The 24943-nt window shown below is 40.9% G+C and overlaps 1 protein-coding gene across 2 annotated transcripts; it reads left to right on the top strand.

Moving 5' to 3' along the window:
- Positions 1-1014: 1014 nt before the first annotated feature.
- foxn2a (forkhead box N2a) lies at positions 1015-24184 on the top strand. Of its 2 annotated transcripts, XM_074646300.1 has the most exons (6): positions 1015-1188; positions 13310-13887; positions 17422-17546; positions 18578-18624; positions 19258-19326; positions 20413-24184. In XM_074646300.1, the coding sequence occupies exons 2-6, from the start codon at positions 13324-13326 to the stop codon at positions 20835-20837; spliced, it is 1230 nt and encodes a 409-aa protein (XP_074502401.1). In that variant the 5' UTR covers positions 1015-1188; positions 13310-13323; the 3' UTR covers positions 20838-24184. The 2 variants fall into 2 exon arrangements, with proteins under 2 accessions (XP_074502401.1, XP_074502402.1); XM_074646301.1 differs by lacking the exon at positions 19258-19326 and having other exon boundaries at positions 1044-1188.
- Positions 24185-24943: the final 759 nt, after the last annotated feature.

Raw genomic sequence — 24943 nt, forward strand, 5'->3', positions numbered from 1 at the left:
TGATCAAGTGAATTTCTAATAGATACATTTTAGATCCAGTGGAGCTCCGTCGTCTATTTCAGTGATCACAACACACTGAATACAATGTATAAAATATCTATAAATAAGGAAATGGTACTTCAATGTAGCTTGTAGCTGTAACCATATTTTAACAAGAGTGGTAAAGAAACCTACCTATATATATATATATATACAGTATATACCTACACTGTAAACAATTGCTGTTAATTTACAGTAGAATTTCAACAGTATTAACCTGTTATTGCTAAAAACAGTGCTTTACTGTTAATACAAAAGAAAACTTGTTAAATTACGCTCATAGGCCGTTTTTTAACTGAACTATAATGCATTCTTAAAAAACATCACTTAAATAATGTTTATTAAAATGTATGTAAAAATACAACCTAAATAGTGCACAAAAACAAATCAGTAAGATAATGTAAAAGAAAGGTGAAAAACAGCTATATGATGTATCTTTAAACAATAAATTAACTGTAAAATACTGTGAAATTAATAAAAAAAACAGTATTTTTCATTAACAGTACACAGTTAGCTGTAAATTTCAGCGACAGTATAATAATGTTAATTTTACAGTAACATAAAGGCAACCCTGCTGCCAGGTCTTTACTGTTATTTTACTGGGAAATTCTTAACAGTGTATATATACCTATACTACTTCCCTATTTATCATTCATTAAATGCCTTTAAACCACACAATAAAACATAAATCCCCCTCTCCTCTTGTGTTAACGTTAATCAAGCAAGCTGGTATAAAAAGATAAAAAGGTAGATACATAAAAAGAAAAGTGAAAGCACATTTATTTATTGCACGATGCAAAATAGGAGGGAGGAGGGATGGGATGGCGTGGCGTGCGCGTTCACGTGGAAGCTCCGTCCGTTCGCCGCTGCGGCAGTTGCCAGGGGAGATAGGAGGGGAGGGCGTTTCTGATTGGCTGAAGCGGGGCCTGTTGCCATGACGACGGCTCGGGGTTTGGTAAGCGTTGCCGTGGCGCTGTGTAGTGATCTGCGGCGCTGCTGGCTGCGTGTATGGAAGGAAGCAGCTGCTGATCTGATCTCTTGACATTGTGTAGTGTGAGACAGACACAGACTATCTGAATAATACAAACTGCGCACAAGACGTGGTCTTTTTAAAACATATACCGCGTTGGAGGCACGCCGTGCATGATTGTGAGTATTTTAATCGTCTTTTTAATACAACAAACAGAGTGTTTCTGCTGGTGGCTTGTGTGTTGTCGAAAAAGTGAAATGTGGTCAAGTGACTTTGCTTAGAGAGAGCAGCCAGCATGGCAGAAACAAGCGACAGCATGTGGCCAAGCTAGCTCATGTTAACGTCACTTATATCTGCGCTCCTGGCTCACATTTATAGCTACTAATCACAGCTATCGTTTGATGTATTAACATATAATCACTATGATAGTCTACATAGTTAAAATGTGATGCTAGCAGTAGATTTAGCTTCACCGAGCTAATGTGCTAACGCTACTAGTGCTAGTAGCAAGCTAGTACTCGAGTTAAAGCTGAACAAAACGTGACTAACAACCAGAGATAAGTTGCTTCGTGTTGTCTGGAAGTGTTGTGCAGTAGTCCACGTCGTTACGTGTAACTTTGTATATTCCTCATTGTGTTATGTGGCTGCTTGTGAGTGTGTAGTCTAGTGGGTCTACTTTAGCATTATAGCTACAAATCATATTAGTTTTCTTTGCTAACAGCACTTTTCTGTTAATTTTTGTTTTAAAGACTTTATTACATTTTTACAAGTTTACAGGAAATTAGTGAATATACATAGGACGTGTCGTGGATTACAATCATAGAAGAATACAAAAAAACAGTCATACAAATAATGTTTCCCCCACCTGACTTCCACTTTGTGTCATTAAATGAGTAGTTTCTCAAGTTAAGTTAATGTAGTATAGGCAGCGGTATTCAATAGTTTTTAATTCATAATTTCACCCTCATATCTTTGTTATATTTCATGGTATATATATCGACTTGTTCCAGAGGTTTGGGGAGGCTACACCGGCTAGCTAAGCACATGATGTAATGGATTATCACAAGATTGTCCCAGATACAGAGAGTGCTCTACAAAACAATGTCAGTGTAGGAAAAAATATCTCTGTTTAATCCAGTTTGATATATATGTTGTTGTTGAGTTCATATACTTTATATCTGCCCCTTTATAATAATAATAATCTTTATTTTTATAGCTCCTTTCTAAATATAGTTTCAAAGTGCTTGCACAGATACAATGAAAAACAGACAAAATAAAAACAACAATAAAAGAACAAAAACAAATGTCAGTGTAGGAAAAAAATATCTGTTTAATCCAGTTTGATATATATATATATATATATGGTGTTGTTGAATTCATATACTTTATATATGCCCCTTTATAATAATAATAATCTTTATTTGTATAGCACCTTTCTAAACATAGTTTCAAAGTGCTTTCACAGATACAATGAAAAACAGACAAAATAAAAACAACAATAAAAGAACAAAAACAAATGTCAGTGTAGGAAAAAAATATCTCTGTTTAATCCAGTTTGATATATATATATATATATATATGTTGTTGTTGAATTCATATACTTTATATCTGCCCCTTTATAATAATCTATAATAATAATAATAATCTTTATTTTTTTATAGCAACTTTTTAAACATAGTTTCAAAGTGCTTGCACAGATACAATGAAATACAGACAAAATAAAAACAACAATAAAAGAACAAAACATAATGACCAAATAATGAGAAAACTACAACCCGTAACCAATGGTATCAAAACAATAAGTTACTACACATAAGCCAAAAAAGGACAATATTAGTCTCTCTACCTGCTGCCCGTTAGCGTTTCATTTACTGAATTGGACAAAACTTCATCTAAAATTCATTGTGTGCTCTGAGGTTTCTATTTGGGAAAGAAAAAAAAAAGTGATGGTAAAAATGTCTTTTTCCTTTGTGAGGTTATGACATTAATGTAGACTGACGTCCCTTTCTTCTTGCTTGACAGTTGTTAAAGCCCTAGTGATACATAGAAGACAAAGGCAACAGGAGCTTAAGGGACAGAAAAAGACACAAAAAAGAAACAGATGTCAATCTGCCATTATTTTTATTGTGCCAGAATCTCCATGGTCATGTTGTAAGGTCAAACCATCTGTTGTTTGTAGCATGTATCCCACTCCTGTACATGTTTGTTTGTATGTAGTGAAGCCTCTGAAGGGTAAGGACTCCCAGAATAGATGAGCGTCTGCTAACTTTACTGACATTCATTACTATAAATAAGACTTGTCGTAACCCAGTGATGCTGTTATTGCTCACGTGAAATGGCTTTAATAACTACAGGGATCTAAAGTATTGTCAGTGGAGTTGAATTATCTTTAGTTGTGTGCCATCATACGGTTATTTGAATTGCTGGAATAGGCCTCTAAGACATTGTAGTTACCATAGATGGCTTTACTCTGTGGTTTGAGTTGTTTTTTTTCTTCCTTGGTAAGAGGTGAAATACAGGTGAACTAGGAGGCAGACTGCCCAGTCTTTTTTTGTGAATATAATCTTTTCTTAAGGGTCTGCTCACAGTGCACAATGTTTGAAAATGTAACTAGCACATTTGAGAATCGGATGCTTTTTTACTGATGATAGCACGAGATTGAAATTTATTTACAACTAGTCGATAGAAAATACTTTATTGTCTGCTTTTCGTGTGCAAAAGGCAGAAATTTGTCTTTGGTTCGTATGTGCAAAAACAACATATCACATCCATACAGGACACTTTAAAACACATTCAACACATTCTGATTCGAGGTTAAATCCATGGATGTGACAATTGATTGAGTACCTTTTTTTGTCACAATCTTGCCGGTGAACCCTGGGGTATTGGTCTGCTTGTTAAATTCATTGAAACATTTTCCAAAAGAGTAATGCCTTGATAGTCAGAGTCACAAACTTCAATGTATTACTCCATCTCCATGTTTTGTCTATACCAACACAGTGGTAGACACAGTGTTATCAAATATATCTCAAGCTCCTCTAGAACTCCCGTGAAGGCTACACTTCATTTTTACAACTCGGTAAACACATTGGTGTCACTTTTCTGAGAAGTTGCTCCATTGTACTGTACAGTTGACAGAACAGGAAGATGTTCCTCAGAGGATGTATGATAACAATGAGGCAATGTGACAAAAGGGACCACCGTAGCACCACATTTTTTATCAAGTGAATTTCTAGTAGGTTCATTTTCGATCCAGTGGAGCTCCGTCGTCTTGTTCAGTCATCACAACACACTGAATATAATGTATAAAATATCTATAAATAAGGAAATGGTACATCATTGTAGCTTGTAGCTGTTACCCCCCCATATCTTAACAAGAGTTGTAAAGAATCTGCACTTCAAAATGGTGGTGTTGCCATGTAATCAGCCTTATCACAGAATTGTGTACTCTGACCCAGAGCAAATGAAAGGTTGCGTCCTCTGAAATCCACCATGTTCTTTGTAGCTACATGACTGAACTGTGGTTTTAAATCCATTACGAAAGCTGCCCCATGTGGCAGAAACTTTTTCTGGAATTGCTCAACACAGTCTAAACCTGGTTTCTCAGGGGATGGCTAAATAGAAAAGCTCAAAGCTTTATAACCCACCGTTCTCTGAACACCTTGTAATTACCAAGTCATATGTGACTTTGATTTATCTGACCGTTTTAAATAGCTATAATGGAAGAGGTTGAATAATTACATGATTGGCAGAAAAAGGTAGTTGGCAGTCATTGGTCACTTGAAGTAACTGTATTCCCATAATTAGGTTGTTGTGTGCACATTGCAGTGTTTTTACACATTTAATGGAAAATGATTTAAAATGAATTAACAGCGTGTTGTACAGGAAGTGAAAGTAGACAATCTTTGTTACTTTAGTGTAAGTCAACCAAAGAAAGTCTTCCTAGGCTGTTGTTTTTTTTTTTATAAAGAATGTGTCTTTTTCTACCTCCCATTATGAAGGTTGTTAAATTGAACAACCACATCTCTGTCTGAGATCAGTCGCCAATCAGCGAGCTCCAGCTCTTAACTGCTGACGTTGGACTTGTCTGGCTTGTGGAGTTTACTGCTCCGTGCAGTATTGTGGTGGTTTGCTTGAATAATTAAAGCTGCACATGTGTGTTTCATCACCTGCTCACACCCCCCTGTTTGTGTTTTGAAGGAGGGATATCCCCAGGAGTTTGAAGTCTTCTTGGGTCTGTGTGACATTTTGCTAATCAAACATAGGCGGTAGCTCTGAATTTGAGATGCAAATGTGAACGCCTGTAGAGGCATTCGCTGCCTCCCTCCTTTTGTTTTCTTTTGTCCTGTTCAGATTATCAACTTGTCTGTGTTTTTGTGATGTGTCACATCATTTAGAGATCAGGGTATACAGCTAAATGGCATCTGTTTTGAATCCTCTGTGCTTTAACAGCTGTCACTATTTTACACACTGGGGTCAACGGATTGTAGGTAATGTCATGACATCAACAAAAAGCTTCTGCAAATCTAAAAATACATAGTTTGAAAGTGAATGTTTTGAGTTTCCCCCTCAGTTTTTCCTGGTTGCATATGGGCAATGTGTGTATTCCTGTTGTGGCGCCCCTCCGTCTACTCCAGTTATTGTTTTACGTCTCTTGATTGGTCACAGTGGTTATGCACTGACTCTATAGTGAGCAGCCCTCCCCTACCCCCCCTGGACTGACTCAAGACGCGGCCCATTAGGGCCAGCCTCATTGAAAACAACACTGATGCGACCGTTTCCTTGATTGAGAGAAAGGAAGAGGGAAGCAAGGCTGTGTGTCCTGTGTCACAATGGGTCTTTGTCTCATCACCCCTGGCTGAATTAACGGGATTTATTTAATTGATGGCAGTATGACAACAACGACGCAGGCTGACAAGCTTGTGTGCAAATTATCAGGATCTTCTAGCATGTGTGGAGCTGAATGGGGATTGTATTATCAGTTCACCAACATTTTGTGACCAGTGCCAACCAAGGTGCCACAGACAGTTGTAAAACAATAGCCGTTAACAGCACTGGTAGGGCTGGTTAGGTATTTGGACGTAATGAAATATAAGTTTAACTGATGTGTCATACAGGGTTATTTGAATGAGAGTTTTATACTGGGCTCTGTACTTGAATCAGCTCAATCCATGAATAAGCACGCAGCTCAGTTTACTAGAGCACGTCTAGAGCTTTGCTATTTTTAAAAGTCTTACATTGTCATCACATCACCATGGTGATTTGTTGCAAAAAAAATAAGTTTGATGAAAAATTTATAGTAAACTTCATTTGAGCAGATGTAACAGAGGCCATGCACTTGTGTGGTACCAACAATGTGTATGCATTATTTATAGTGGTGGTGAAAGTTATGGCTAGGTACTAACAAATCTAAATTTTTTTGCACTCCATATTGAAACTTTCCTCGTACTGAGAGTTGGTACAAATGGGTCTACAAGAAATGTTTTTGTAGGCCCATTTGTTTAAAGACATTAGATTCTTTAAAGAAGTTTAACTTATTTTGTTCAATGTGAAAAAAGGGTAAATAAGATTATATTATCCAAAAAACGTAGGTACTAAAAAAATTTAGCATTTCATCCATGAAACTAAGGATGCACCGACCGATCTGACTTTTTCAGTCCCGATAGCGATAGCGATACCAGTGTTTAATTAATAAGCTGTATGCTTCACTGTGTGGAAGTGACTGGGATCATTCTTTTATGTGTAAGGCAACATCAGGCTTTACTTAATTGCTTTACTAACTTTGTAAAACAAAATGCAACACATAAATACATAGATAAAAAAAATACTGAAATGTATTTATTATTAAAATAATAAATCGTACATCAGCACCTTGGTAAAAAAAATCTTCAAAATTAACAGGAAATACAATTCCAGTATCTAAAGTTTATAGCATATAAACTAGAATTGAATTGAATAGATCGGCCCCATTGTCGCCGATATCCAATCCAGCTATCTGAGTCAGTATCGGCCTGATATCCCATCCAGTATCGGTATCGGTGCATCCCTACACGAAACTCAGGTATTAGCACTAATTAAAGATTTTAAATTTAAGTTGATTATTTGTGTTTTTTTTAACCTTGTTCTCCAAAAATACAAATATTTGTTGAAGCTGCTGATGTTGAATCAGCAGAGGTGAGTGAAAGACAAATAGAAGAGGCTAAAGTAAGTAAAATGCAGATATAGCCAACCCTTCAGTGCTGCCAGAAGAAAACTTGTTGCCTAACTTCATGTTATTTTACCGCTGTGTTAACCGCATGTTCATCTTTTGCTGTGTATGCACTTTAGTTGATTTACTCACGCCAGAAGCATCAGTAAATATTGTCATTCTTTGAAAGCACGGCACTTCCAGCTCTCTTCGTGCTGTTTTCTCTTTGGGTCTCTGTGAGAATCTTGTGCTCCCACTGTATGTGATGTGGATACATATGAAGGATACCATTAGAGTTTGCTATATGATTCAGGATTGAAAGCTTTTGTCTTTGGTTTTTCCTGCAGGGCCTCACTGGTGCTTTCTGGGGTTCTTGTACACAAAATATTATTTGTAAATTCTTGTAGTATTTACAAGGAAAGTAATCTCACACATTCCTGGAAGGGCTTATGTTGAAACGTCAGCTGAACTGTTAAAGGGCACGTTCGTTGTGCCTTCAAAAATATAGAAACTTTAACAAGAAAATCCTCTTTTAATAATTTATTATAAGGATTTGGACCCTAGTGTAAAAGCAAATGCTGCTTTTGGTATTGGAAAGTACATGAGTATGTTGTTGCGTAGTTGAATGGTGGTGAGTGTTTTGTACACTGACCTTAGAGCCACATGACCAAAGAGATAAGGTTTCAGTGTTGGCCGGGGGCTGGCGTGTACTCTTGAAGGCCTCACCTCTGTTGACAGTCAAAGTGCAGTCCTGTGTGTTTGAGTTCGAAATCCCGGTGTGAAGTTAATGTCTCCGATGAACATCACAATAATTATCTATTGTTTTTGTTTGCTTGTTTTTCCCCCGACTGTTAACGTGATTGCATCAGTCAATACATTAGGTTCGGCCCGGGTGTTTGTCAGCAGTCTATAAGCTTCGTGCTGGTGGAATTCATAGATTGCCAAAGTAAACACCGCTGCTTCAGTGAACGCTACCTCTCGGCCTCTCGCTGCTTCGAGTCCCTCTGTTTTGGTGGCGAGCGGGCCTAACTGTCTCTGTGTGAAGGCTGAATTTGTTTTCTGAAAATGAACTTCCTCAACAGGCAGGAGGTGTTTCCTCCCCTCCCGGTCCTCTGTTTTGAAACTGTGAGGTGAATACTGAGCACTTCTGAAACATGACTAGAGCAAAAACAACTGCTCCTTTGTACGAGGCCGAGTGTGGGGCCAATTGTAATGCTTTGTGTGAGCTTTTTCATTCACTTTCACCTCGGGCACCGAGCAGATCGTTTTAATCCATTGAGTAGTTTGATTTGAAAATGTATCATTTAGCTTTAACAGTCGCCTGGTTAGCCTTCACATTAATGGACGCTTTATTTGTTATGACATAATTTGACCCTCCCAGATTAAAAAAAAAAAAAAAAAAGACTGCCACTTGGCGCTGTGGAACAGCCTCTTTCTCTCTCCCACTCTAACTCAGCCCCCCTTTGTCTCATTCACATTTTTAGAGCTCCAGCCAGACTGGGTAGTCACCTAAATATCAGTTAGGGTTTCAAATAACAGCCACACCTTTGTGCATATACGACAGAGGTGTAACTGGTTTGTGTCAACTGGTTTATTTCTTGTGAAGAGGGTGTGGCGTTTGAGTGCGTCTGTGCATGAACACACGGCAGTTACATAAATAATCTCTATGGTTTTTGATCTGCAATCTGTTATATACATAAAAATGATATGTTATATGTAATTTATTTTACTGAAGTGCATAGAATGGGTATTATAAAGTATGCCTTAATGGCACTTAGTCAGCGGTGCCATGACACCCAGGTTGGCTGTGGCCTTCCCCACTGCTCTTTGTCAGACAGGTTTGTGGAGAACGGCAGCAGACTGCTGGCCTCAGCATTTTCCGCCTGTATTGATCTCCCCACATTAGCTCTCTCTTCATGCACAGACATGAGCACAATTGCTTCCCTTACAGCATTGGCTGCCGTGGCAACTGAGTCCCGATCGTGAGAATCGCTCCCAGAAAACATCTCAAACCGGTGCCTCTTCATTTTCGATGCCGCTGCTATCATCTCCTTTACATTCCCCCCGAAACATATTTGACACATCAACGGCTTGATTTGCCACTTAAGGCTATCTCCATATGTCTTTGTGTATATTTGAATAGGCTAAGTGCTTAACAGGATAAAAGAGCAGTTTGAAAGGGGGGAAAAATGTGCCTTGGCACCTGCTGTTAGTGCCTGCCTGTTTGCACATGAATATGATGAGGCTGGCGGTGCGCTGGGCTATTTTAACTTGCAGATGAGCCACCGGGTCAGCGCCATTGCAGCTTTGGTGTATTTTCAAGGATGCTGCAGTCAACAGGCCAGTCTGGCTTATTAGCTCCCGCTCCCCTCTCCACACTAGTGGGCCCATTATTCATCGCCGTCCCAGCCGCCTCTCTTTGATGCCTTTTCATAAGAGCAATGATAACTGCGATCATTGCAACAGCAGTGGTAATTGACCAGCTGCAGTCATGGTAAAACACTTCCTGTGTGTTTGGCTGGGTGCGAGGAAGGCGGCGTTCTCATTCGTCCGACCTGCCTCTGTTGATATTCAAATGACGGTCTTCTGGAGGAGACACTCAAAAGAAGATAAGCGCTCTCCGGCACCCGAGGGCCCAGCTGAGAGGTCACGGCTGTGAAGATGGACTTGAGGTGAAGCTCTCTTGTGCTTTAAGGTTAATCAGTGGTCTGACACTTAACCTAGAGTTCTTCTTCTCATCTCCCTGCCACAAAACTGAATCAAGTTTACAGGCAGTCATTCATGGCCTGTTGATGAAGAAGAAAGGGCAACCATGTGAAGTGTTTACAGTCGACTCTGACTCCAGTTAACACTTACACCACACCTTTTAATCAAACGATGCCACACCTGTGTTGGCTTGTTTTACAGTGACCTTTATGTTTGTCATCAGCATTTACTGGATTACACAGTCATTGATCTAGGGCTGTGTATTAGCAAGAATTTGGTGATATAATACGTATCATGACCATCCATTTTAGAATAGGCAAAAACAACAAACAACAACTGCATGTGATTATCATAAAGTGGGCATGTCTGTAAAGGGGAGACTTGTGGGTACCCTTAGAACCCATTTTCATTCACATATTTAGAGGTCAGAGGCCAAGAGAGATCCCTGTGAAAATGGCCATGCCAGTTTTTCCTCACCAAAATTAAGCGTAACTGAGGAGCGTTGTTTAGCCTCCTTCATGACAAGCTAGTTTGACTTTGTACCACTGGATTCCTTAGGTTTTGTAGTTTCATATGATGCCAGTAACTTCACTTAAAACTGAGCTCGCTACAAGATCGAATAGTTGTTGGGCCCGATGGCGGGCATCATCGCACAACATAATATGACGATAGTCGTGTGTATCGATATTTTCTTACACCCTACATGGATCTAAACTTGACTTAAACTTAAAAAAGAACAGCTTAAAGTAGGGCTTCGTAAAACAGCCTTGCGTCCTTGTCAAATGGCATCCTCACCCCTCAACCCTTTCTTTTTCTCTGGCATCAACACAAATATATAAACGCTTTGTAAAAATGCACACGGCGGCTAGCCTAATTCTGGATTGTTTTTTTTGGAAGGATAAATTGCATTTTTCTCCAAAACTGCAGGCATGTCTGTCTGCACCGCCCCCCCCCCCCTTTCTATTTGTAAATTCATTCAGAGGAGGAACCTGTCATGTCAGGAGATATCTTTCTGTGTTTTGGTCTCTTGAGCAGAGATTTTCTTTTAACACAAATGGGCAGTTCTCTCGCTGCCTGACATATCTGATTGCTCTACTTTGCTGAGAGCTGTGATTCATCCTAGACTGAGGATAACTTACATAGCCTACCTCACTACCACTGAGTCTCAGCTGGCTCACTCTCTCTGTTTTTCTCTCAGTCTCTTGGTCTCTCTTTCTGTTTCTCTCTGTCTTTCCATAAAAGCATTTCCCTATTGTGATGTCCCTTCCGATGTTCGCTCTGCTCGTCCGTTTGCCTTTGGCCCGGAAAGCTCTTTGACTTACTTCCTTTTTGTCGCAGAAGTATATGCGGCTCACAAGGAAATTTCAACGGTGCTGACAAATTAAAACGCAAACAATGGAGGATTGACAGGCAGAATGCAGGACAAAATGTAGCTGACAGGACGTCACCTATAGAGCAGACAGGATGTACTGCTATTATGACAGAAACTTGCACACTTTAACCACTAAATGAATCATGACCCTTGCTTTACAAGTCACTCTAAACCAAAATAGGATCAGTCTGCTATATGTTTATCCCCTCATTGAGAGTTGAGTGGTCATTTCGTAAATGCACTAATGCCTCCTCCTTCCCCCTCATGTCCTCGCTGACTGGCTTTGACAAACTGATTTGTGCTCGTGTGTGTGTGTGTGTGTGTGTACACTCCCTCTCCTGTCTCGCCCACTGTGCAAACACTCTCGAGTTTGACCCAATTCTTATCCTAGCACAGAAATGAAAAGATATCCACCACCGCTCTCTGTGCGCCTTTTACCTCTCCAACCCTCCGACTCTTCTCCCATCTCGGTCCGCATCCAGAACATCCCAGACCACCCCTGACCGGGGCATCTGGTGTCCACCCACCGGGTGCAGCGGGAGCGTTTCCTAACAGGGTGGCCGCTCGGCGTTCGTCTGCGGCAGAGCCATACAGCCAGCGTGGATTATTATTTTCTTATTGTGTTTATATATCTTGTTTGTAGGATTTCTGCTCTTAATTGAAGGGATGGCATGGTTGTCATGGTGACACCCAGGACATAAAGCTTGTTGTGAGCTGAGCCAAAGAGTGATCTCTTTGTGCTCTTGGCCTCACCCACCATAGCTTGTATTTAATGGTTTTACCTAGTTATTCAGGTTTATTGGACACAATTTTATTTTCAAATATTCACTTATTTCAGTGTGCTGAGAGTTGGACATACCTTTCTGTGCATATAATTTAAATCATAGCTCAATATTGGTTTTAGTGCCGTCCCGAATACCATTTTTTGGGCTTCGAAGCTTCGGTGAGTAATATTCAAAGGTATTCGAAGCTTCGTGGAGCAGCGTAGTAGGCTGACATGTGCTTCTGTCTGTCTGTCTCCATCTCCCCCGTTTCAGTGCCCGGGACAGTGCCACTGCCGCACTACTGTACACACACTCACCTCTACACACAACAAACACAGATATCCGTCTGAGAAAAACTGATAATAATTAATGTTAAATATGAATAAAGAATAATGTGAGATTACTCCTTATTATATTTTGGGATTTATACTTTATTATTACATACATACTGTATATACATACAGTGTATCCCATCCAAAACTGATTTTGAGGTTGATTACCATGGTACTGGTCAAAGCTTCGAAGCATTCGGGTCAGCCCTAATTGGGTTGAACTAAACACTTTGACAGGATCATTGTGGATGACAAGCCAACAATTCGTCCTCTGAGCCCATGTATAGAAAGTATCATTGTCTTATTAATAAGGGTACTTGCGTGGAATAGGTTAATGATACAGGGCTTCTGGCAATATTGAATTTCCTTGTGCTGTTAAATGACTGACAACTCCTGGGCCTGTAGCCTCATTACACTACTTAATCTGGCATGTGACAAATTGAGACTTGATCCTGGCTGAATGCAGATCAGTCTATAAGAGCCATTCACTCTATAAGACTCATTCCTGCAGTCGTCGGATGGTTTTCATGCTCATTTACACATAACGAGCAGCTGGGTCTTGTCTGAAATGAGGTGGGCGTCGAGGAGTGGAGTCTTAAGTCGGTTCAGTTGCTTGAGAGGACCTCCTCGAAGGTCCTCAGCTGGAGTCAAGAGGAGGGAGAGCTGAGAGCCTCTCCGTCCTCGCCAGGCGTGGAGGAGCGGGGCAGTGAGAGGGCCAGGAAGTGCAATAGAGGCAGACAGGCACAGCCACAGGGGGCGCGCCCCCAGGGAAGACTAAGGAAAACAAGGTCAACGCTTGGAAGAACACATCATTCCATTATGTCGCATCCAGTTATTTCATACTGCCAACTTTGTTTTGAAATCAGTTCACCATCCAAAACTGTGATTTTGTCTACATGCTGTTTAATATTAACAACCTCTTCTCTCCTCTCTCTCCAGACCTCTTTGGTTTAATGGGTCCAATCATTGGGATGTCACCAGATAAGAAAACGGAAATTCCGGGTATGCAAGAGGAGCGGACGGGGCTCAGAGGTGTTTGTGGCGTTGGGACGCTGCCCGAGGCGGAGTGCGCGTCCAGTCCGCTGGCAACCAGTGTGGATCGTACCGGAGGTACTGAGGATGAGGAGCTCACCAATCTCAACTGGCTGCATGAGAACCTGCTTCAGAACTTCACTCTGGGAGGTCCGGAGGCTCAGCCCAGCGGCAGCCCCCTCTTCGACATAGAAGGAGACTACGGGTCCAACCAGGGCCCGTCGTCCTCCTCCTCATCGTCGTCACACAGCAGAGGCAGGGAGCGGGACTCGTTGAAGTCAAAGCCCCCTTTTTCGTTTTCTCTCCTCATCTACATGGCCATTGAGCAGTCTCCCAGCAAATCGTTGCCAGTTAAAGAAATCTATGGCTGGATTCTCGAGCACTTCCCTTATTTCTCCAATGCTCCCACTGGCTGGAAGAACTCAGTTCGTCACAACTTGTCCCTGAACAAATGCTTCCGCAAGGTCGAGAGGAGTTTGGGAAAGGTACGTTATGAAACTGTCTCCTAACTTTCACGCACTCGCACATTTTTAAACTTACAAAAAACTGCAACGTTTAGATTATGCTTCCTGAAACAGTGTGTTTAAATGTGAAGCTGCAGCGTGGCTCATGTGACAGTGTCTGGGGACTGTAACACAGCCGCAGAGACCTCTGACTCTGCTGCGATAATGGTGGAATACAGTCAAGGTCACAGATACTCCTTCTGAGGAAATGCAAACACAGCACACTAAGATAGGACACTTTATCTCCCAAAGCACTACGAGGTAGAGCAGCCAGGGAGAGCAGCATCCCACAGTCGGAAACCTCAACGTCACACTGCCAGAAGGAAGCGACCATGACCTGCAGTGCAGAGATGAGTTTGTAGGAAGGATCTCTGTCATTCTGGTCCTGGCACAGTTACGTGTGACTCACGCTCATTTCTGTTTGTGTTCCTGCACAGAAAGAAAAAAAAAACAGAAGTTGACCTTCTCATATGCACATGCTTGTGACCAAAGGATATACACATCCTGCACACATATTCTATGGAACTGATGGGAAATGAGTGAAATGTTTGTTGGGAAATTGTTCATTTACTTCCTAATGTTTGCGATTTCCATTTAGCTTTCCGATGTTTGTGTTGAAAAATGTGGTGAGGAACAGAAAAGGCGGGGCTTGACAGTAATGGTTGCTAGGTTGCCATTGACAGCTCTTTTGAGAAATTGGCAACCAATTCTTGCCACTTTTTAACATAAATATTGGGACGGCAAACTGCAAAACAGTTCATCTATGAAGGCAGAAATGATGGACCAGCTGATGTTGGTGTCACTTGAGGGACCCACAATCCAAGACTTCAGTGCTGAAGGGCCAATGGATCTGTGGTGGGAATCGGAATACAAAGGTTCAGAAAAACTAAATTTGAAAGGGAGAGAACGGATAAACAAGCAACCAGTTACTTGTAGCGGGCTCAAAAAGCTAGAGTGAAGATACTGGCATCATATGAAATTAGAAAACCCAAAGAATCCATTGGTACCAAGGGACCGAGGAAAAACTGGGATGGCCATTTTCAAAGGGGGTCCTTTGACCTCTGACCTCAAGATATGTGAATGAAAATGGGTTCTATGGTAAGGGGTCTCCCCTTTTACAGACATGCCCACTTTATGATAATCACATGCAGTTTGGGGCAAGTCATAGTCAAGTCAGCACACTGACACACTGACAGCTGTTGTTGCCTGTTGGGCTTGAGTTTGCCATGTTATGATTTTAGCATATTTTTTATGCTAAATGCAGTACCTGTGAGGGTTTCTGGACAATAATTGTCATTGTTTTGTGTTGTTAATCGATTTCCAATAATACATATATACATACATTTGCATAAAGCAGCATATTTGTCCACTCCCATGTTGATAAGAGTATTAAATACTTAACAAATCTCCCGTAAGTTACATTTTGAACAGATAAAACATGTACAATTAATTTGTGATGTAATCGTGATCAACTATGGACAGTCATGCAATTATTTCGATATAATCTTTTAATCAATTTAATCTTGATTAATCAAAATATAAGGTGACTACAAATGGCAAACATATTTTCAGCAAAGGCAACCAAAAGCTGATGCCTGGTTGCCAGCCTGACAACTACTTTTTTAAAGTTAGTGTTGTGCCCTGAAAGGTACAGAAATTAGTTATAGGGTTTCAAATCTTTCTCTATAACATTAAATATTCATGAATAGATATGCAACACTCGAACGTTAAAGCTCATAAAGAAAAACATCTTGGATGTTTTTTATTAAGAGTTTAACACTCATAAAGTCAGTTAATCGGCCTCATTAAGACTGTGGGAGTGTGGTGTGATCATATTTGACTGACAGTGGCTTGGTAACATAAGCAAACAAGCCCTAAAGCTGTCATCAGATTTTCATTCAAATGTTGCTAAATCCCAACTTTGTACGTTTTTTAAGTTTCCCTTCAGTGTAGTTTGCATTTGTTGCTCAAGTTTTAGAGAGTGGCAGGAAGGTTACCGTCAGACCTGTGTCAGACGCAACATAATTTGCATGTTACTGTACTGATCCAGGGAGCGACACGATGGCAGCCATATTGAGCTGCGGTATGAGTTCAGACTTGTGACCGGTAGAGCCCATGGTGCCGAGTCTGCGCGTGGCTTAGACCTCATATTTTCCCACCACGGTAGGCAATGGCGGTTAGCACTCAGCGAGTAGCAACATGGTGCGGTGCAGGCCACTCAGCATGCAGGTGCACAGCGTGAGCCCTTCGTCTGCTGAGAGACCAGTTTCACATGACACTGGCTGGTGGTTTCCGTTGCCATGGAGACATTTCCTTCTTCCTGCATCAGGGCTGGTTGGTAATCTGAGTCAAGGTTATTCTCCTCCCTCCCTCGCTCTATTCTCCTCCCAGACTGGGCAATACGCCGCCATCAGATAAAGTGACAGTTAACACACTCCCGCACACATCACCAACAGACAGATTCATTCCTCACACAGAGCTGTGGAGCAGTTTATTTCCTCCTTTTGTTGTGGCCGTTAAGGAATTCTCAGTTGTGCGTTTGCTGTCTTCCACTGCTTTGTTTATGATGTAGTGCTGCTCGAAGAACTGGTGCTTTAACATTTTTTACCATTGTGCAAAAATGAGACTTTTATTACATCACTACGCTGCTTTCGATGCAGTCTACTGTACGCAGCACACAGGCATTTTGTCAGCTGAGAACTTTGTGAATGTAAACCCATTGACAAATAACTCTGCATCATTTTGATGGATTAAAAATAGGTAAAATGGATTTTTCAATATTCTAATTAATTCAAATATTCTGCTGACCAACAGTTTGTAGTGGTAACGCGTAAAGAAGCATTTCAAGAATACACTCTAAAGGGCAGTGAAAATGCAAGCTAACAAACGTGAATATAAAGAATGCATGATTTAAAATCAAGCTTTGCAAATGCATTATGGGGAAGGAAATGCGTTCAACATACTGTATTTGTAAAGCTGTGTTCATGCTACGAGCAACACTGTAACACTCTACAAGTCATTTTTAATGAAAGACGGTGACATGAAGCTACAAACTCACGCCAAACACATCAACCAATCACGTTTTGTTTCACCCTGTTCCGTTCCATTAAAAATATAGCCATTGGCTAGTTCCCAGTACTATTTAACAACTATTACGTCGACGAGCGTGTGAGCAACACTTTAACGGCGACTTGCCGACAATGTAGCTGGCCACGCTGGCCACTTTGTCGCTTTTGTCACGCGTAGTATGTACACAGCATTAGGCTTCAAAGATACACACATTAAGTTCTGATGAGAAACACTGAATTTAAACAGAACTTTTGTTTGTTTACAAGGAAACTCCAACGAATAGATTATAGACAAAGCTCCGTAACGCAGTTGTGTAATGGTCATGGGTCAGGATGCTTCTTTTCCATCTAGGTTTACAAAATCAAAATTCTTCGCTACAAGTTTCTGGCATGTTTCTTATTTTGTAACCTGGGTTAGAAGTTTGATTGTCCCTCCTCTTTTCTACAGGCCAATGGAAAAGGTTCTCTCTGGTGTGTTGACCCTGAGTACCGCCCCAACTTGATCCAAGCCCTTAAGAAGCAGCACTTCCCTGCCGCACATGCCTTCTGCACACCACCCGCCTCCCCACCCAGGTAAACTTTCATCAGTCACTATCTGGATGTTGGCTTAGCCAAATCAGTGTTACCATATTTCATTTTAGGGCTGTCAAAGTTAATGCAATAATAACATGTTAAAGCAAATTTGTTTTAATGCTACTTATTTCTTTAACGTATTAATGCAACTTGCAATTTTTAGGTTGTAGCGGGCTTGATTTTGAAGCTAGTGTGAAGATACTGGTATCATTTAAAATAAATCAAAGGAATCCGTTGGTACCAACCGTGTCATACTAGCTTGTCGCGAAGGAGGCTAAATAGCTCCAAACTTACTCTAAATTTTGGCAAAGGAAAACTGGCATGGCCATTTTCAAAGGGTTCCCTTGACCTCTGACCTCAAGATGTGTAAATGAAAATGTGTACTATGGGTACCCACGAGTCTCCCCTTTACAGACATGCCACCTTTATGATAATCACATGCAGTTTGGGGCAAGTCATAGTCAAGTCAGCACACTGACACACTGACAGCTGTTGTTGCCTGTTGGGCTGCAGTTTGTCATGTTATGATTTGAGCATATTTTTTATGCTAAATGCAGTACCTGTGAGGGTTTCTGGACAATATTTGTCATTATTTTGTGTTGTTAATTGATTTCCAATAATAAATATATATAATATATATATATATATATATATTATATATATAAGCATTTTTTCCCACTCCCATGTTGATAAGAGTATTAAATATTTGACAAATCTCCCTTTAAAGTACATTTTAAACAGATAAAAAATGGGTGATTAATTGCGAATAATCGCGATTAACTATGGAAAATCATGCGATTAATCATGATTAAATATTTTAATTGAATGACAGCCCTATTTCCTTTATTTATTTTACATGGTATTGTTAGAGAAGCACATCATAACAGATCTTTCTTTATTTCTATTTATTTGACATTCGATCCTTTTAAATAAATGAAAGTTTTGAAGGGTCACATTTAACTTTTCTTTACATCTTCTTCTTTTGCAAACTCAAAATCTGACCCCTTTGTGTTTTTGTTTACCTTCTGCAGTGCCTCCTCACCCCCTCATCTCTTTCTACAAGGCTGCTCATTCAAAGGTGAGACAGAAGCAAACGTATCTCTGTTGTTGTTTTTTATGTTTGGATATGTGCATTAAAATCAGACATATAGAAATTCCAATCACTGCTGTTTTTTTTAGCTTGTGTTTGTGCAGTATTTTGATTATGTTGCCTGTTCACATTTCAGCCCCAGAACATTCAGCATCACTGTGCTTGTATCCTCAACTTTAATTTGTTGCTTTCGAGTCATCGATGCCTCATGTAGACCACAATGTTGCGAGCTCCCAGTCGATGTATCAGCCTCCTCTTTCCCCCCTCCGCCTCTTGGATTTGTAACCTTGACGACAGGCAGAGGTTCTGCTGGTGCTGAGTGTCGAGCACTCAGTCTCACTGTAATCATTAATAATTTAGAGCCCCAGAAGTGAGCTATGAGGCTTTTAGACACTTTGTCAGGTCTGAAAAGATCGGATGCAGTATCAGTGGCTTCAATTCATCCTCTGGTTTGTTTCGGTCTGCATATCCAATCCATTCAGTAAGCGTTGATTGGGTCGCTATGTCTCTAGTTTAAAAATGATGGACAGAACCCAGTCATCCCAGTCCTAGCAGAGATGCCATGCTACCATGCTTTCACACCTTAGGACTGACCATCATGCATGTTCTCTCCTCTTCCAGAGTCTGACATTGATGCTGCCACTGCCATGATGCTCTTAAACTCTGCCCCCGGGCACCACGTTGACCCATGTAAGAGAATCCACAAGCAGCCATACTTTCACCTACTCTTCCAACTCTTTGTCTCCGACACCCCTGACATACCACCCCTGTCATTGCTTACGTCTTCCTTTTATTTTGTGTGCTTTAATTTGTGATGTGTACGTGTCACCTGTTCTGTACAAGCAAAGTGTTGGTTCTTGCGCAGAAAAGGTTTCAAGAACATTACTTGTACCTGATTGCATATAATTTTTCCTGCAGACATTCTTTTTAAAGACATATTAAAGGAATAGTTCGACATTTGGGAAATACTAGAACCAGCAGCCAGTTAGCTTAGAACAAAGACTGGAAATAGGGGGAAGCGTCTAGCCTGGCTGTGTCCACAGGTGACAAAATCCACCTACCAGCACCTCTAACACTCATTAGTTAACACCAGAAAGCGAATGAGCGTATTTCCCAAAATGTTGAACTATACCTTTAACATATGAAAATGTTTTTGAAGAATATTACGCCAACTAAAGTCATACAGAGAGTGCTCTCAGTGCAGGTTGGTTCTACATGGTAAATCATTAATTTCATGTGCTGAGTTTGGCTTATTTTAATGAAACTTACTGTCTGTTATTGTTTTAAATTTTAAATTAGATGATCATTTATTTAGCCTGTACTTAATTAATTTGATTCAATGACTGCAGAAGCCCTCAAAGGATCATTTTTAGAGTGATATGATTTTGCTAATATTTGTACTTTCCCCATCAATGGCCTGCTTTAACATGCATGAAACAAGATATTTTTAAATAGGGCTTCCCCTCTTGGGCCGAGACAAGTCTCAGTTCTGCTTTATACTTGTAAACAAAGCGAGCTAAAGTTATAGTATGTGGTTCACTGTGTCTGACCTTTTCTTCCGAAAAAAAAAATCTTTAAAAAACCCCCTGAAACAATAGCTGGTTTACTGTAAAGTCGCGTTAGGATTTACTCGCTTTCTGTCACAACCTGTTTAAAGCAAACTAAAATGAGATATGTAGAGTCTGTGGAGTTAGTTTTACATGACATGCACTATTTAGAGCATTTGTCATGCTGTAATAAAGCCTGTAACTCTTTCTATCTTCTGTTCCCCTTCAGGCGATTCTGACAGCCCACTGGACCTCTCCCGACCCGACTCTGTCCTGGTGAGCAGCGATCCAAAGCAGGACCACAACTACAGCAGCGCAGCCCTGCAGCGCTGCTCCTCCCGCTCCTCCTCCTCGTCTCTCTCCTCCCTGGACGAAGGAGGCTGCGACCGCAGGCAGTCCCACCGCGCCGGCAGCGAGGGCTTCCACAGCGACGAGGACTCCGACCTCTGGGACGAGAGGGGCGTCCAACAGACTCCTCGACGTCCGCCCGCCATCAAGTGGCCCGCCGGCAAGAGGGCACGACGCGAGGTCAAGCCGGAGCTGGATGAGGAGCTGAAGGAAGCCGCCGGCTCCTTGCTCCACCTCGCCGGTATACGCAGCTGCACGGAGGGCTCCAAACGCACTGTCAAGAGCACAAAACTTAACAGGAAATGAAGATTATTTTTGCCCCCCCATCAGACTCCGGACCCTGTGAACCCTAACCTCTGACCCCTGATCGTGTGTCCCAGTGTGCCTCCTTCTCCTTATCTGATCGTTCATTGGCCATTTTGAGCCTTTTTTTTTGTTTGGGAATATCCCTGTCCAACAAAACAAATGGCAATAGTATCGTTCACACAGGAGAACAAAGCCATATAGAGACTTTTGTAACTCGGGGGTGACTGCTGGGGGTTGGTGTTTGGGCTACGGAGAACCATCAAGAAACCTATCCAAAATGACCTGCCTGCTTCTGTTGGATTAGAAGATTGTGATTCAAGAATATTTTCCTCTGAAAGACAAAAACGGGAAAAAAGCTGAAGGTTTTATAACTCAAAGCGTTGCATGCTTCCTCCTCAAACCTGTATCCTCTTCCAAGTGAATCTATTTATGAAGCGAATGAGTGCATGTTTGTAACAGACAAAACCTAACCTCCTGGTGTTATCGGTTTCTCCTTTTTGTGCTAAAGAAAAAAAAAAAAATGCCACTGTTTTTGACAGGAATTCTTGCTCCATGAATCCTCTTGTAAGAGAGATGCAATAATTAATCCACAACCTTAACTTTTTTGACTTTATTTCATTTTTCAGAGTCGAGTATGCTAGTTAAACTTTACAATTAAGAGAATGAATGGAGTAGTACTATTATCTTGTTATGCGATAAACTTCTTACACGCACGAGCTCCGGCTCTATTTCAGGATTAGCAAGACGTGGAAATAGTATTACTCTGCCACTGCCAAATTTAGTTGCAAAGTTAGCTATGCTACTTCGCTCAGTTTTGTGCGGCCATTTACACATGAAAGCTGTGTTCCTTTTTGTTTTTGCAAATCCACTGCTCAGCCCTCATCAATCCCTTTCATTCATCAGTGTGTTTTTTGACATTTATCGTGCAGACATATATTCACATGTTTGGTGACGGCCTATGCAAAGTGGACATCTGCCACGTTGTTGCCAGATGTTCACTGCGTGTTCATAGGTTATCCTCCATAGATTTTATTTTATATTTCTGTGTGTTTATCATAGTGCATGTTGACTTCAGCCTAAACCTGAGATGACAGGAAAGAGTTTGAAATAGTCAAACACTTTTCCTACTACTGACAAAGTAGTCCTACTGCTCCAAATGAATGTGATTGGTGTAATGACAGATCTCCTTTCTCCAGCTGTATTGTTGGGCTGATTGGCACTCATGCTTGCTTCTGGTCCTTTTTGAACGCAGAGCTGGTTAATAGTCAGAAACAGGAGCGGACAGTAAATTACCACAGCTTCTCGCTCCATTATTTTGGTTTTGCAGTTTGATTATACCTCTGTGTGTTCCCCCTTGTTTTTTTTAACCATATACTTTAGAAAATTACAAAATTATACAGGTAATTTTCTGTCTGCTGATCTTGGCGGCGAAGTTAATTCACAGTTCTGGTTCAAATAGGTGCAGGCCATAGTGCATATTCAAGCGTAAGGAAACGAGAAGGGGATATAATGTAGTAACACGGCCAGAGAGAACTGGACTTTGTATGTGCAGTCGCTCGCGGGCGAGATGTTGAAGACCGTGCTGCTCTCATGTTGTGCCCTCAGTTCTGGCTGGCCGCTAGTGTTTCGTCCTTGCTCTTCCTCCTAGAACAAAATAAGGAAATGCACGCTCTCTTCTCAAGCTGTGAAATGGAGTGTTTATTGTCAGTTGATTGCATGCAGTTCACCAAGGGGAAGTTGCATAAAAGGCCACATATTCTCAGTTGAACTTTTTTTTAAAAGGCTAGCGTTACAATACAAAAGTAGCATGGAAGCTCACAACTTGGGTAACACTGAAAATTATCTCATTTCTTCCCACAGTACTAGATCACGTTGTCACAGTGACTGTTAGTATAGCATGCATGGTCAGTGCCAAACATTTTCTTGTGCCACACTGATGTAAAACTGCAAAAGGGCCATGGCCACTATATTCCCCCGCTGCCACAATGTAGTTAAAGAGTAACAATGCCCGCGTTTTTCTGAATCATCCGAACAGGAAATGGGAGAGGACGCTGGTCAGTACAGTGACTTAACCGATGTTTTGGGGTTATTTTTGTCGCTTTAGAGTGGGAACTGTTCTCAGCAGAGTAAGCTGCAGTTCTCAGAAGTACTACTTGCATACACTGGTCTTGTTTAGCTGTGAAAAAAAAGAACAAATTATTGTTCATTAATCATCACTTTATTTATGACATTAATTTATGGGATTATTGAATGCATACTCTATCAAACGCTGGTCATGTGAAACGAGTGACTAGGCACATTTTATTTTTCTCCCTCTGTGAACTCCTCTTAATAAGTATTTTATTTTTCTCCTTTTATTTTACAGCAATACATCTTTTTTTTCTTTCACTATATTATAGTGATTAAGTATTTTGCCAATGTCTATCGTCTTTAGAGCGGGTGTTTTTATTTAATTTTTTTCAATTTAACCATGACTGCCAGGTTTTCTTGATGTTTTGTTTTGCTTTTTGTTAGGCTGGATAGTTTATTAACATTGATCCTGAAACCTTTTGTTGCCAAAATTGATGTACAGCTGGGGTATAAAATTTAAGATGGACACATTCCCCCATGTACTGTAGAAGTTCATCCAAGATGATTGAATCATTTTTTTTTTTTTTTTACATTTGTCTCATGTTTATGTTTAGATATTATGACTTAAGTAGTCACAAATTGAAGATTAGCTCTCGATCTTCTCATTGCAGATTTTAGAGTCCTCAAAAAATGACTGCCACTCATAACTCATGCTTCCAGGTATTGTTATGGGATGTTGAAATGTTTAGAAAATGAGTGAAAACTGGATCAGACTCGCTCAGTCCCCAGGCTGCTGCTGTGTGGCTTCAGACCTACATTAAAGTATAACTGCAGAGAAATTATGGAGAGACTTGTAGAGGAAAAAGCTCCCTCGTTCTTTCTGTAGCACTTGCAACAGAAACATTATGTTGGTCTCAAAGTGACACTGAGTCAGATCTGTGGATGAGCTCCCTAAACATTTTGGGGTCCAACTTAAAAAAAAAACCCAGCTGCTTCATTGCTCAGCAGTTGTTATTGAATATTGATTATGTGATTATCATAATTTCTGTTGCAGTTCCTATAAGGGTATGATGAACATTTTGTTGCATTCGACAAAGCTGCCAACCCAGTATCAGTTTGTGTCAGTTGTCTGCCATGTCTATTGGACCGACACACCTTTTTGGTTTTTGTACGCTAACCTCTGTTGATAAAATGTTTATAAGATTTATTTTCGCCAAAGATATGCAATTGCATTATATATGGTATTACAAAATATTAATAAAAACCTGTTCTTGTTATCGCTGTGAGCATCTTTTTATTGTAGTCTGAGCAGCATTTTGTCATAAGACTTCACAACACAAGAATGTCATCACTTTACATTAGTAGCCTACACTAGCTACATTTTTGATCAACATTGCCACCTGCTGTGAAGGCCACAAGATCGACATATTAAAGCTAATAATAGTCTATTCTTTAGAAAGGCTACCTCTCCATGTGGCTGGCTTCTCAGTTTTCACATAACCGTGTTACAGCTTGCAAATATTTCCCACCGAGCCCAGCAGTTCAGAGCTGTTTTGACTGGCCAAGCTGTGCTCAGCAGTACGTGTGGCGGCTCCACCACACTTCTTTTCTTCTGCATGTTTTTTTTTATTGCACCAACATGGCAGGCAGCCAGAAACACACCTCGCATTAATGTAAATTCCAGGGCTGTGCCAGTGATGGATGCATCATCAGATGTCCTAACGACACTCTTCGCTGTAAGTTAATTAGTCATGGAGGACTGTGGGATGAACACAGTGTGACCCTGAACAAGGGCTCGTCTGACTAGCCTCAGGCCCATTGGCACGGCTCTATTGTTCAATAGAGTCCTGTGTGTCGACTGGAAGAGGGGGGCTTCTCCCTACTGACTGCCTCAATTCAGCTGGAAATCAGAGCAGCATCACCTCCCCCCCTCCCACACGGCCCTAGCAACCACGCCACGCCGACAGTTGCCAGGCAACCAGACAATGCTGGAGCCACTGGCTGTGGTGTGCGTGTCAGAGAGTTTGTGTTTTGCC

Source organism: Sebastes fasciatus, chromosome 9 (genome assembly GCF_043250625.1).
Source record: "Sebastes fasciatus isolate fSebFas1 chromosome 9, fSebFas1.pri, whole genome shotgun sequence".
Classification (NCBI taxonomy): Eukaryota; Metazoa; Chordata; class Actinopteri; order Perciformes; family Sebastidae; genus Sebastes; species Sebastes fasciatus.

Bases quoted from the DNA above. Each gene is read 5' to 3' on its own strand.
- foxn2a (XM_074646300.1), top strand. From the start codon at position 13,324: ATGGGTCCAATCATTGGGATGTCACCAGATAAGAAAACGGAAATTCCG. The intron at 17,547-18,577 runs GTAAACTTTCAT...TACCTTCTGCAG, and splicing joins CCACCCGCCTCCCCACCCAG to TGCCTCCTCACCCCCTCATC. The intron at 18,625-19,257 runs GTGAGACAGAAG...CTCCTCTTCCAG, and splicing joins ACAAGGCTGCTCATTCAAAG to AGTCTGACATTGATGCTGCC.